At 40.0% G+C, this 13787-nt stretch overlaps 1 protein-coding gene across 2 annotated transcripts in view; it reads left to right on the top strand.

The window, feature by feature from the left end:
• RSPRY1 (ring finger and SPRY domain containing 1) overlaps positions 1–13787 on the top strand; it is a 46438-nt gene that overhangs the window by 3653 nt on the left and 28998 nt on the right. For both annotated transcript variants that reach the window (XM_047712404.1, XM_047712405.1), the window contains exon 2: positions 10084–10588. In XM_047712404.1, the coding sequence (XP_047568360.1) occupies positions 10239–10588 (350 nt within the window). In that variant the 5' untranslated portion in view covers positions 10084–10238. The remainder of the gene's footprint in view (positions 1–10083; positions 10589–13787) is intronic.

Genomic DNA, 13787 nt, shown 5'->3' with positions numbered 1-13787 from the left:
AGCAAACATTTTATAAATGGTGGTTGGCAGTTAGAGAATATTCTCCTTTCTCCCTTCCTGAGCTTTTGAAAATGGAGAATGCATTTGAAAAAACAAAGAACGATGCACTCTTTAAGTTTGTTAATGAATGAACCTTGCATGTAACTGTCTTGTTGCTTGAAATGATAGTTTCCAGGCATAATTTCATGGGTCTTACATCAAATAGAAGGTTTGAAACACCTTACTTGGCATGTTTAGTATTACCTCAGTTTAATGTTTCAATGTTAGTTTTTTCTTACCCCTTCCACCTCCTGAAGAGTTAAGTTTCCTCTCCTGGGCTCCTTCATGCAGTCACTCTCCAAGTATGGCTTCCACTCCACCCTTCTTTGTGAGAAGTACAGCTCCTTTCTTCAGTTCTTCTTGCTTCATAGTTATTCATACTTACATATGCCTAAGGGCTACTTATTAATAACCTACCAAGTGAATTATTAAGAATTACTAAAACATGGTATTCATAAATTAAAACTAGTAGAGCATTAGAGCTTACTGTTGTCTCCCAGAGTCTATCCCGGGAAACTTGGCACCAGAGCAGGGCTGCTTACGTGTCCTGTGCAGAATGGGGGTTCCTGCCATATTCAGGAAGGATGCTTATTTGGGATCATCCTCAGTATTGTCTCAAATGAATCTTGGTTTTCCATTGTGCTTCCTTCCCCCCACCCCCTTGAAAGTGCTATGAGCTTCATCTTTATCAATTTATGGGCTTTTGGTTAACCTTTTACTGTGTGGTTGGGAATATTCACACCAACAATGTTTTGGCTTGTAATTTAATGTGTACCTGAATGTGTAGCAACACAAGTATAAATCTTCCATTCCCTTTTTGCTAATGCTGGTATATACAGTCACCTAAAAACTTGCTTATAAGAGATACTTGAAAGTCACTAAGTTCCTTTTCCACAGGAAAAAATGGTGGAGGGAGAGGCCTCCACCTCATGGACCTGACTCTATCCATAGGCTTCCACGGCATGTACTATAGTATGGATCAGGCGCTCAGTGTTGCTGTGTTGCTGTCCTTCGTCCCTTTGCCAAGAGCACGATGGACCTCTTTTCATCTTTGCTTGGTGCCTGCATATAAGCATTGGATTTATGTTTATTGTATGACGTCTTAGTTTTTCAAAGTGATAACTCCTTTGGAAACCCTCGGTTTTTACAGATTTTAGAATAAATTCACTTAAAATACTTATTGACTACTGTTAGTTTCTACTAAGTATCCAGGTGAGTGTGCGATTGAGTGACTTCAGATACTGCTTTAAATAGATCTCTTTAAGGAAAGTGTTGCTATCCATGCTGTCATCACATTTTGTTTTAACAGCAAAGAGTTCTCTGTAATAGTAAAGTCCTCTGATTTGTGTATCATGAATATGTTTGAATTAACAGATCTTTATGATTTCCTGTTATCTGGCCTCCTGTGGGGGGAGGAGGATGTCAAATAGTATGGAGTACTGCATTTGTTTTTCTCCTCTGTACTGCAGCCGTCACTGGGACTTACCTCAGTTGTTCCGTAATATTCCCTTTCTGGGTTCAAGGCAAATTTTTCAGTCTTTGAGATCAGGCAAGTATCATTTACTTTTCCTTTTTTGCTTTTATTTGCTTCTGCGAATTCCTTACTTTATCCCAGCCCTAAATTTTATTTCTTGTTACATTTTTCGAATGCTAAAAGGAGTTGTCTTTTCTCCTTTGTACTGTTTCAGGTCAGGGCTGTATTCTATAATTTGTTCTACGAAAAAATCTCACTTGACCACAGATACTACTGCTACCAAAAGCTCTTAACATTTTAGGAAAAGCTTTTTCAAGATAATCCTACTGTACCAGATCAGCCATAAAAATTAACTACTTCCCCCCTTCAAAGATGTACTTTCACTTCTTTTAAGATTTATTTATTTGAGGGGCGCCTGGGTGGCTCAGTGGGTTAAGCCGCTGCCTTCAGCTCGGGTCATGATCTCACGGTCCTGGGATCGAGCCCCGCATCGGGCTCTCTGCTCAGCAGGGAGCCTGCTTCCTCCTCTCTCTCTGCCTGCCTCTCTGCCTGCTTGTGATCTCTCTGTCAAATAAATAAATAAAATCTTTAAAAAAAAAAAAGATTTATTTATTTGAGAGAGAGAGCAAGAGGCATTGCAAGTTGTGGAGGTAGGCAGAGGGAGAAGCAGGCTTCCTGCTGAGCAGGGAGCCCGATCCCAGGACCCTGGGATCAGGACCTAAGCTGAAGGCAGATATGTAACCAACCGACCGAGCCACCCAGGCGCCCCAAAAGACATACTTTCTTTCTTTCTTTTTTTAAAATATTTTATTTATTTATTTGACAGAGAGAGATCACAAGTAGGCAGAGAGGCAGGCAGAGAGAGAGGAGGAAGCAGGCTCCCTCCCAAGCAGGGAGCCCGATTTGGGTCTTGATCCCAGGTCCCTGAGATCATGACCCGAGCCGAAAGCGGAGGCTTTAACCCACTGAGCCACCCAGGCGCCCCAAGACATACTTTCTTAAACTAACCTCTGTGTATAGCAGAAGGATCAGAATCACCCAGTCCTTTTCTCAGACAATGTGAAAGTTAGTTAAAATCCCAGGAATAACAGGACCCTGTCTGGCTTAAACCTCAAGTGGCAGTGCCACTGCAGACAGTTTTTGCACACCTAGGTGACATGTAAAAATATCTTATTACCAGAATTGCTTTTCTTTTTGGAGGAAAAGTGAAGTTACAACCAAATATTTCACAATCTTCCCCTCTCGCACCCCGCCCCCTCCCAGCCAGAGCAGATGCCTTAGAGTCTAGAGACAAAAACACCCTTGTTAAAATGTCTTCAGGTGGTTTCTGTTTCAACTTGCAAGTATACTCTTGACATATAAGACACTTTTCTTATCCACTTATTGTACTACCAAATAATCTTGATCTCCTAGGTTTTCCCCATTTATTTTTATTTTTATTTTTTTAAAATATTTTATTTATTTATTTGACAGAGAGAGAGAGCAATCACAAGTAGGCAGAGAGGCAGGCAAAGGGAGAGGGGAAAGCAGGCTCCTGCTGAGCAGAGAGCCCAATGCAGGGCTCGATCCCAGACCCTGAGATCGTGACCTGAGTCAAAGGCAGAGGCTTAACTCACTGAGCCACCCAAACACCCCTGTTTTTATTTTTTTTTAAAGATTTTATTTATTTATTTGACAGAGAGTGCACAAGCAGGAGGAGCAGTAGAGGGAGGGAGAAGCAAGATCCCCGAAGACCAGGGGGAGCCTGATGTGGGATTCAATCCCAGGACCTTGGGATTATGACCTGAGCTGAAGGCAGTCACTTAACCAACTAAGCCACCCAGGCGCCCAGTTTTCCCCCATTTAAACACAATCTTCAGTCAAAAAAAAAAATTGTGTTTGGGATGTCCTGTAGAATATTTGAAAAGCAGGGGCGCCTGGGTGGCTCAGTGGGTTAAGCCGCTGCCTTCAGCTCGGGTCATGATCTCGGAGTCCTGGGATCGAGTTCCGCATCGGGCTCTCTGCTCAGCAGGGAGCCTGCTTCCTCCTGTCTCTCTGCCTGCCTCTCTGCCTGCTTGTGATCTCTCTCTGTCAAATAAATAAATAAAAATCTTAAAAAAAAAAAAAAGAATATTTGAAAAGCAAATCTATTTATGGGTAGATTTACCTTGATAGGGTTTGAATTACATAGGTGTATGCTTTGGACAAAATTTGGCACATATATGCTTAAGACTTGCATATTTCATTATATGTAAATTTTAACTTCTAAAAACATATTGAAGTCCAGTTGGTGATATGCATGCTGAATGATTTAGGGGGTAGTATACTGATGCCTATAATTTGTTTTGAAATGCATCAAAACCAATTAACTGGACTGATGACAGATAGAGATGGGTAGGTATGTAATAAAGCAAGTGTACTAAAATATTATTGTTAGAATGTAGATGGTGGGTATATAGGTGTTCACTGTAAAATTCAGCTTTTCTCTATGTTGGAAATTGTTCATAATAAAATGTTGAGGGACTAAATATTACATTGGAAGCTATCACTTGTAATACATTCACTGCCTTAGGATAAAATCCAAAACATTTTCTAAGGAAAGAAAACCATTAAAATTTCCAGTATATTACATGTTGTTACTGTTCATCCTGCAGGATTTAGTCTTTGGGAATTGGGGAGTGGACTGGAAAAAATTATGGCATCCTGTAACACTGTTTTGGAATGATGAGGCAAAGATGACAGCAATAGTAATTTCATGCCCAAAGTTTGGTTTTTCTTCCTATGGCCGTTCATTTAACCAGCTTCTCCTTTCTTGGCAGCATAATCCTGAAGTCTTATTTTCAGAGAAAAAGTTTTCTTAATGCCACTGAGCTGTATTATGATTGAATGCAAGCAAATATTTGAAGAGGTGAATCACTGGTTCCTGGACCATTGTGAGACAGGGTTAGACCAGTTGGCCAGATGTCTCTGTGGTGAGCTGTTTACGATGGTAGAGGTCTATGTGTTGACTACCAGACCTCACCACTTCAACACTAAACTTACGGAGCAGCTCACTTTGATTTTTTCCCTTTCAAAGCAGCTTTAAAGTAGATAAAATATAAAAACCGAACAAATCATAAGTGATATAGAAGTGGAAAAAATAGTCTTCACTTTCTTTTGTAAAAGGAAATGCTTGATTATAATTATGCTCTTGCAGCAAAATGGCTATGAACAGTATAATGATTTACAAAGCATTATCATTTAGATGGGAAAAAGTGTCTAAGCGGTGGCTTCCAGCGGTATCATTATAATCAGTTGATGATTGCTACAGCCACAGATCTAATCGTCATGTCTATTTAAATTATGTGACTAGCTTTTTTTTTTTTCCCCTCAAAATTGAGACTCGACCAGTCTAATGCTAAGTAGTCTTAAAGTTATGGGGAAGTATACAGGTATTTGAGATGTTTTGCCTTTACATAAGCTCTGTTCTTACTCATTTTCCATTCTGCCTGTCAGCAATTGAATGACATTACCCATAAGCAGGGTACCCATAAGCAAGTTACGATGCTTCATAGGGTGGACCTGGTGGGAAACATAGGGGGCTGTCTTACTCACCATGTTGATATGTACTGTATGTAATCATTAATGGATGTAATTGTATTCTGATGGTTTCTTTGGCTACCCTCTCCAAAAGGCTATGTGAGAAGATAGTCTTAGTTCATTTTTCTGGAAAGGGAGATTAACTTTTTTGACCCCAGATGAATCACTCTGTAGTGTTTCAGTTTGTCCCTTCATTCCATCCATATGTCCTGCCTGTTGTGACAGGTTCTGTGTTAGATATCGTAACACAATGATTTCCAGACCTGGCCACTGTCAGAATCAACTGGAGAATTTTAAGAGAACACTTGTTTGGCCACATCCTAGAAATTTTGATTCTGGCGATTTGGAGTGGACCCAGGAATTTGCATTTTAAGAAGTACCTAAGCAATTCTAATGCCCATCGCCTTTGGGATGATTAAGCTACAATCCCTCCCAAGTTTCTTTGTCTAAAAGTATAGATAAGTAAAAATTATTTTAGTACAGAGTAGATGAGAACTATAAAAGATAATTTCTTTAATTATCTTCATGTTCTTAAATCAGGTCTTATTTTGGAGTCCTGACATCCCAGATTATTTAGTTATTCATTTTATAATGACATATTGCATTTTTGGATCCAGTGCATTAGGCTCTGTGCCACATGTATGACATGCTCTATTACATTTAATCCTCACTATAGTACTGTGTAAGAACTATTATTATCTCCGTGTTTTAAAGTGTGTCAATAGCCAGGGTAATTAGACTACATAGCTGTATACAGGGCTGGGACCTGAGCCCAGTTTGTCCGACTGCAAAGACCATGCCCTGTGCTGGAGCAGGCCTCTGGCGTCCTATAGAAGATCTGTAGGCTCGTACTGTCTTCAAACAATGGCCCTTGGGAAGAGGACCACATAATGCTTTTTGGAATGAGATAAAACAAAGCTGTGTCAAGTATAATTGTTTAGTTTCATTACCCAGTCTTTTGCCTAAAGTATTCAGTTTGTTCCCTGAGAAAAATACCACAAGTGACAAAGATTTCCAGATGAAAAGCTATACATTCTTTAGCGCTGAATAAATCTAAAGGATCATATGCTTTGTTCACTAATGTCCCTAGCTTTTAGCTATAATCCTTAAAATTCTCTGTATGTGGGGCGCCTGGGTGGCTCAGTCAATTAAATGTCTACCTTTGGCTTAGGTCATGATCCCAGGGTCCTGGGATGGAGGCCCACATGGGGCTCTCTGCTCAAGTGTGGAGCCTGCTTCTCTGTCTGCTTGTGCTATCTCTCTCCCCCCCCCTCTCTCTCTCTGTTAAAAAATAAATAAATAAATAAAATCTAAAAACAAAAACAAAAAAACCTAACAATTCAATGGTAAAGAATCCTGATTTATATATAAATTATCAGAATAATAAAAAAAAATTTTAATATTTTCTGTATGTTCATTTCAGGAGATTTTTTTAAAGATGCCAGCTCTCATTTTTTTCTTATATGTTTCATAGACTTTCCTTTGAAGTGCCTCACAGCTCCTCCCACCTCATTAACGTCTTCCTTACACCTGGTCTTTACAGTTAGTCTTTAAAAGAGAAAGTCTTTGGTTTTAAAATATTTGAAAACTTATTATTATTTTTTTTTACTTCATTTCCTCTTATGGCAAATTTTGTAATTGGCATCATCTTCTGGTTCATTTGAGGAAAATGACTCTTGGAAGAAACTGACCTGAACTACGCTTGAATTTAATATGAAAATAGAAAAAAAAAAAAAACCTGAATTCTTGTCATCTTCCTCCAAATTTAGTCAGATTTTTAAAAATAGCTGTATGTATTGATATCTTCCATTTACTTTGGAACTGTATTAAAAGGAAATCTGCATAGATTATTCTTTATCCAGTTTAGCAAAAAAATTTTGGATAAAACGATGTTTAAGACTGAAATTGAACAAACTTTTTCAACCCATTGCTTTTCTCACAAGCATTCCCCAGATTTCTTGTTAATCTAAATAGCTTCACAAGCATTGGGTATTAAGATGTAAGGATCCTCTGTTTTCTTCTCTCTAACACTTTGTTTTCTGGGACTTAATCTCACCTTGACATTCTCAAATCATTACCAATTTTTTCTAATACCTGACTGGTCTCCCTTCCTTAGGTATACATACTTTCCCCCATTTAATGTGTCTTGCTGGACTGACACTGCTATTTGCTTGTCATGCCTGTCCCAGCTTCCATACTGAGCATGTGGAAAGGCTCAGAAGTTTTAGAGAAGCCAGTAAAATTTCCTCTGCTCTAGTAACCTTGACACCATGCAGCAGTTTAGGGTTAGAAAGCACTTGGCCAGGGGTGCCTGGGTGGCTCAGTGGGTTAGAGACTCTGCTTTAGGCTCAGGTCATGATCTCAGGGTCCTGGGATTGAGCCCCGCATCAGGCTCTCTGCTTAGCGGGGAGCCTGCTTCCTTCTCTCTCTGTCTGCCTCTCTGCCTACTTGTCTGTCAAATAAATAAATAAAATCTTAAAAAAAAAAAAAAAAAAAAAGGCACTTGGCCGGGAGATGAAGCATTCCCAGAGTTCCTTTGTATTGCATCCTGGACCACTCTTTCTACCATACCCAAAATACTAGTTGGTTTAGACACAGATTTTTATGGCATAGTAAGAAACTATGACAATCCAACATGGATTTCGATATAGTCTTAATTAGAATGAGGAGTAGTTTTAAAAATTCTCATGTAGCAAGCGGTGTTGGTAAGGGGAAAAAAAGCAAACCACAGAACAATGGTCATGGCATTGTCCTAGTTAAGTTTAAAAAAAGTTTTGTGAGTATATAATAATAGGTATGAAAACAGACACATGAAGCTTTTAGCAGGGGTTACCTCTGGGAAAGGGAATGGCCTATGAAGAAAGCCTTTCTTCTCAGAAGCTTTCACTTTTCTATAGACTGTATGCAGCATTTGGGTCTTAAAAATGAGCGCGCATCCCATTTTTTGTTTTAAAAAGTTAACAGATAAAGTTTTAATATAATACTTGGGCATTTCAAGGAAGTGTACTAGTGGCATATCAGCTGGGCAGACCTGTGAGAAAACCTTGGATTCTTTACCCACTGTCCTCTGAATTGTTTGAACAGTACCCTCTGAAAATTGTGTGAGAAGGACGTTAGGTTTTGGTCTTTCTCAGAAAGAAGCATAATGTATAAGATCAACTGAAATTTATACCAGGGACCCTCTTAAAAGCATTGTTTGTGATTTCTGTCTTCTGTCCTTTAAGCACTGAAATCTCTTGGTTGTCTGCCATCTGGGGGAATTGTCTCCCATGGTCCCTGCAGTAATGGGACTGCTTTCTGGTTTAGAATGTGGACACATACTCCAGTAAACATACTCCACTTACATCCTTTTAAGTATAATCTCCAAATTTTAAAGACAGCCTGACTGTTTTGAGGGGAAAGAACAACAATGGTATTATTTGGTTAGGCTGTTGCTGTCTTGGTGATCTGGAGGGAGATAATGTCTGTTGCCTCTCTTCTCACTTCCCATCCCCCTCCTGCCCTTCCTTTTCTTGTCCCTCCCCCTCTCTATACAGATTAGATTATTATATGTATGTGTAAAGACATTCTATCTCCATATGTCTCCTTTGCTTCAGTTTTCCTCCATGAGCAGTAATTAAACTGCACAAATATTTAGAAGAATTTGCTGCAAATCTGTCCCCATAATGGAAGTAACTTCTCTGGCCTCCAATTCCATTGAATTACACATTTTATTTATATCTGCCCTTGAGTGGGTACTCAATATATGCAGATTTAATTATAAATAACCAAATGTAGAGAGTCTGGTCTCCAATAGTCTAGTCTCTATTCCTCGTGTGTCCATTTGTGCCCCTATGGGCCCTGTCTCCAGGTGTTGGTGTGATTTTTTTTACTTTCTGTTACCAAGCCAACCCTGTCCATTTTCTTCTTCCAGATCCTCCTTTCTAAACCTAACCAGATTTTCTCAGTTTAATGAAGAGCAGCTTCTATCATTAGGTTTTCTGTTGATGAACATACTGTATGGGATGAGAATGGCCATCCATTAATTCCTGGAAGGCAGGGCCTGTGCCTTGTCCTTCTTTGTTCTCCCAGTGCCTCCATGGTGGGGGCACAAGGTGCTTAGTCAGTATTTTTAAACAAAGAGAATTGGTGCATCCTTCTTTGTAACTTTGTATCAGACATGTCCTACAACAGACTGATCATTGTGAAAATGTAACCTTGTGATACATATTTGCCTCTCCCCAGTCTTGCTAATATAACAGAAAAACTTTGTAACTGCTTGTGTAATTTCTGTAAATTCTCAAGAGTCCCTCCAAATGGGAAATCTGTGCAGTTTGGTGATTACATTCAAGAGAAACACTCTGCCTTTTATTCTTCTGGATATTGAGTGGGTACTATATCATTTGTATCATAACTTTTTAAGCAACAAACATCTATAATTTGATAGTCTGTTTGAAACATCCTAACTTTTCTCCTACATTTAAGTTTAAAAAGGAGTTCATTTTTCATAATCCACAGAAGGAGCCCTTGAAACACATTCTTCTAATGTACTTCTGTATGGGTAGAACCAAACACACGGTTTTGTTTTGTTTTGTTTTTTTAAGATTTTATTTATTCATTTGAGAGAGATATCACAAGTAGGCATGCAGAGAGAGGGGAAGAAGCAGGCTCCCTGCTGAGCAGAGAGCCTGATGTGGGGATGCGGGGCTCGATCCGAGGACCCTGAGATCATGACCTAAGCTGAAGGCAGAGGCTTAACACACTGAGCCACCCAGGTGCCCCTCACACATATGGTTTTTTTAAAAAAATAACTCCTGTTTACCTGGGAATGGTTTTTGCGATCAACTTTATAATGATAAAAATGAATTTTTAATTGTTGATTTTCTTATGCAAAGGTACCTCTTTGTGTTGGAAACCTATAAATATAACCAAAGATGGTTTGTCATTGTAATCCTAATGCCTACAAAATCAAACTAAGAAAGTTTTGAGTAATCAAATGACCTTGGATTCATTTTTCCTTCTCTTTCTTTTAGAACTGCCACTGGATGACCCGGATTCCCTGTAACTGATAATGCTGAGGATCAGTTCTGCAACTTTCTTCCACATTCAGTTGTTAAAAACAAATAGAATGCAAGTTCCTCGACTCCAGATTATGAAAACAGTACTTGGAAAACTGAAAACTATCTAAATGATTGTCTTTGGTTGGGCCGTGTTCTTAGTGAGCAGAAGCCTTGGCCAGGGTCTGCTGTTGACTCTTGAGGAGCACATAGCCCACTTCCTGGGGACTAGAGGTGCCACTGCCACCATGGGTAATTCCTGTATCTGCCGAGATGACAGCGGAGCAGAAGACAGTGTAGACACCCAGCAGCAGCAGGCCGAGAACAGTGCAGTACCCACTGCTGACACGAGGAGCCAACCCCGGGATCCTGTTCGGCCACCAAGGAGGGGCCGAGGACCCCATGAGCCAAGGAGAAAGAAACAAAATGTAGACGGGCTAGTGCTGGACACACTAGCAGTCATACGGACTCTTGTAGATAAGTAAGTATCTGACTTCCTAGTCACCCCTCTGCAATGAAAAATGTTCTACAGGAACCAAAACTTTGGGGTTCTTCCTTTCATTAGAGTATATTCACCAAGCCGTGAGCTTACAAGGCAAGGGAGAATATTTTATTTCTCCTCCAGTGGCAGAGTAAATTATAAGGCTTGATGTTTTTACTTGCTACATCTACTACTATCTGGAAATGTCTAAACATTTCAATAGCAGAGAACACTAATTAAAGCTACGATCTTCATTAGGGCATGTAGTAAACACGGAGTGAGTTTGTGTTGCAAGCTGTAGTAGGAACTAGTTTCACGGAGACCAACTCTTACCTTGCTTGCCTGTCCACACCACTGACCACAGAGTCAAGATGAGTTATTTTTCCAAGAGCATGGCTGCTCTTGGCAATGTAAGGACGGGGTCAAGGAGAGTATCCTCCTCCCTTTTTGTATCCCTCATTTGGCTATCTTAGATCCATTTGGGAGGTTTGTAAATTGAAACTGCAGGACGCACCTGTACCTTTTTTATTTCTCCCCTGCTTTGTCTAACTCTACTTGTGAAATCCCAGATTGAATAACAGTGAAATGGGAGAACATGGTTCAAGTTGAAAAAATATTTTGACTTAACCATAGTTCAGTAGTTAGGAGCAAAAGTTTTAGAACCACAGTGGACCAAGTTTCAGATTTTGGCTGAGCTCTTGAACTAGCTACATGAGAGAACTAGCTACATGGGAGAGTTACTTCTCTAAGCCTCAGATTCCTCATCTATAAGACACAAGAAAATCTTCCTTACAGAGATTATCATGAGATAATATATATAAAGAATCTAGCATAGTGCCTTGCACATTCTAGTTGCTTAATAGATAATCATTTGTGGGGGTTTTTTAAGTTAGATGTGGGTTCTTTTTGCTTCAGCCTTTCCTATTTAAGTATCTAACTATTTGATCATCACATTTATAAAAATCCAGTTTTAATTCCTCAAAATTAGAGCATTAAGCAAGGTATACGTGTGCATATTTTTCTGAGGTGCTTTTTTTCCCTCGTAGAAATAAGTTTGTTTTGCGTATTTTTCTATCTGCTGTAGAACATGCTGGGGAGAGCTGGCTCTCACAAATATTCTCCATAACCAGTTCAGAAAGGCCTCCTTAAGTTTATTAAACCAGGCTTTGAGGTAGTTCTGGTATCCCAACTAATTTAATGTTCATATTTTTGTAGAAAATATTTATTGAATATAAATCTATGCCATTTTCACCCCTCAACCCCAGGCAAGGGGCTAGAAGCTGTTAAAGTTTCTTCATGATGACATTTAAAACATACTATAAAATTATAATGAGAAGTTGCCCTTCCCAAATAAGGAAGTAAACCATGAGCAGTGTTCTTTAAGCTCATTGAAAAAACAGGTACAGAATAGACTTTGCCATATTTTTTAAAAGAGTGATTAAGAGTGTGTGGGAGCAAGGTAGGAGCTCTTTCTCCAAGATCTTAGAAAATATTATAGATTATAAGTGAACTTGATGAAGTACATGAAGCGAGCAGCATACATAATTTGAGGAATAGGGTCACTTTTATCTTAAACCTGCGTGTACCGAATTATCACTATGACTCTTCTGACAATGGACAAATAGGGCAGATGAGCAGCAAGTGTGACAGGACCTGTTACAGAATCTAATGGCAAAACAGGCTTCAGACGGTTACAAACCTAGTCACCGTAGCTTCCTTTTCAGAAGCTACTGAAGGAGAAGAATTTCATAACCTATAAAGTTGATAAGGCTGTTAAAGCTAACTGTGAGGGGCGCCTGGGTGGCTCAGTGGGTTGGGCTGCTGCCTTCAGCTCAGGTCGTGATCCCAGGTCCTGGGTTCAAGCCCCGCATCGGGCATTCTGCTCAGCAGGGAGCCTGCTTCCTCCTCTCTCTCTGCCTGCCTCTCTGCCTACTTGTGATTTCTCTCTGTCAAATAAATAAATAAAATCTTAAAAAAAAAAAAAAAGCTAACTGTGAACGATAGGATAGATGGACTTAGTACAAGTTTACATAAACGATGTATGCAGATGTTGCAGTTAGAGAGCGATGGGCCTTCATTGTTCTCCACTTTCTGCTTGTTACTTAGGAAAGGGTGACGTTGCTCTGAGAGGAGAGCAGTTTCTAAAGTTGTAGTGAGAGAGTTGCTGTAGGAAACACACTTTAAATACATTTATTTTAAAATCATTTTGAAGTTCTGTTATTTGCACTTTTTTGGTAGAGACTTCATATTGAGGTCATATGACCTTAGATTGTCATATGGTTTGGAATTATAATCTACGAAGTCCTGATGGAATTTTTTCCTCACTGAGTGTGTGTGTGTGTGCGCGCGTGTGTGTGGACGTGCGCGTGCTGCCTCCCTCTCCGTCACACTGTCTTTCTGCGCCTATCTCTCTTCCTGTCACTTTCGTTGTCATCCCCATCCACCTTCAGGGTATGACTGAACCTAAAATTGGTGGTTCCGAGTTCCCACGTCACTGTGAGAAGCCCACGCCCTGCTGCATGGCTTTCTTTGCCTTTTCTGTCACTGGAGACTCGGGGCTTGTTATCAGTTGTAGCTCATATGATCATTCATAACTTATGCAACTTTGTTCACTGAGTGGGGAACCCTGTCCAAGCTGCACAGGTGGGGTTTTGGTTCCCATCGCCTACCACGCAGGCTTGTGGCTCCTGGTCACTTCTGTCTAGTTTCAGACAGTGAGCCACAGTGTCCTACGGCTTTAGCTCCTGCCTCCCACCAGGAATTTCTGCTCTAGTTCTGTTCCAAGAAGAACTTTATCTTTTTTTTTTTTAAATGTAAGGATGTGGGTGTCCTTTAAGTGCATCTGTGTAGAATTGAGGTCCTCATAGTCTTTATTGGTCACTGACTCTGTCATATTTTTATTATTTTTTCCTTTTCCCCTAACCCTATTGTCTCCTTTGCCCCCCACTATCCAAATATCAGTGGGAAACCATTCTCATGAATTTAAGGTATGTTCTTCCAATTTGCCTGCCATATATTTATGTCTGTACAGGAAGTTTATATTAGTGTCTTGTGTGTGATTTTAAAAACTTACCTAAGTGGGGTACCTGAGTGGCTCAGTTGGTTTAGTGTCTGCCTTTGGCTCAGGTCATGATCCCAGGGTCCTGGGATTGAGCCCCGCACGATCCCTGTTCAGCAGAGAGCCTGCTTCGCCCTCTCC

This window comes from Lutra lutra, chromosome 17, assembly GCF_902655055.1.
Source record: "Lutra lutra chromosome 17, mLutLut1.2, whole genome shotgun sequence".
NCBI classification, from domain to species: domain Eukaryota; kingdom Metazoa; phylum Chordata; class Mammalia; order Carnivora; family Mustelidae; genus Lutra; species Lutra lutra.
The sequence above is the reverse complement of the archived record's forward strand: the minus strand, read 5'-3'. Positions and strand labels throughout refer to the sequence as shown.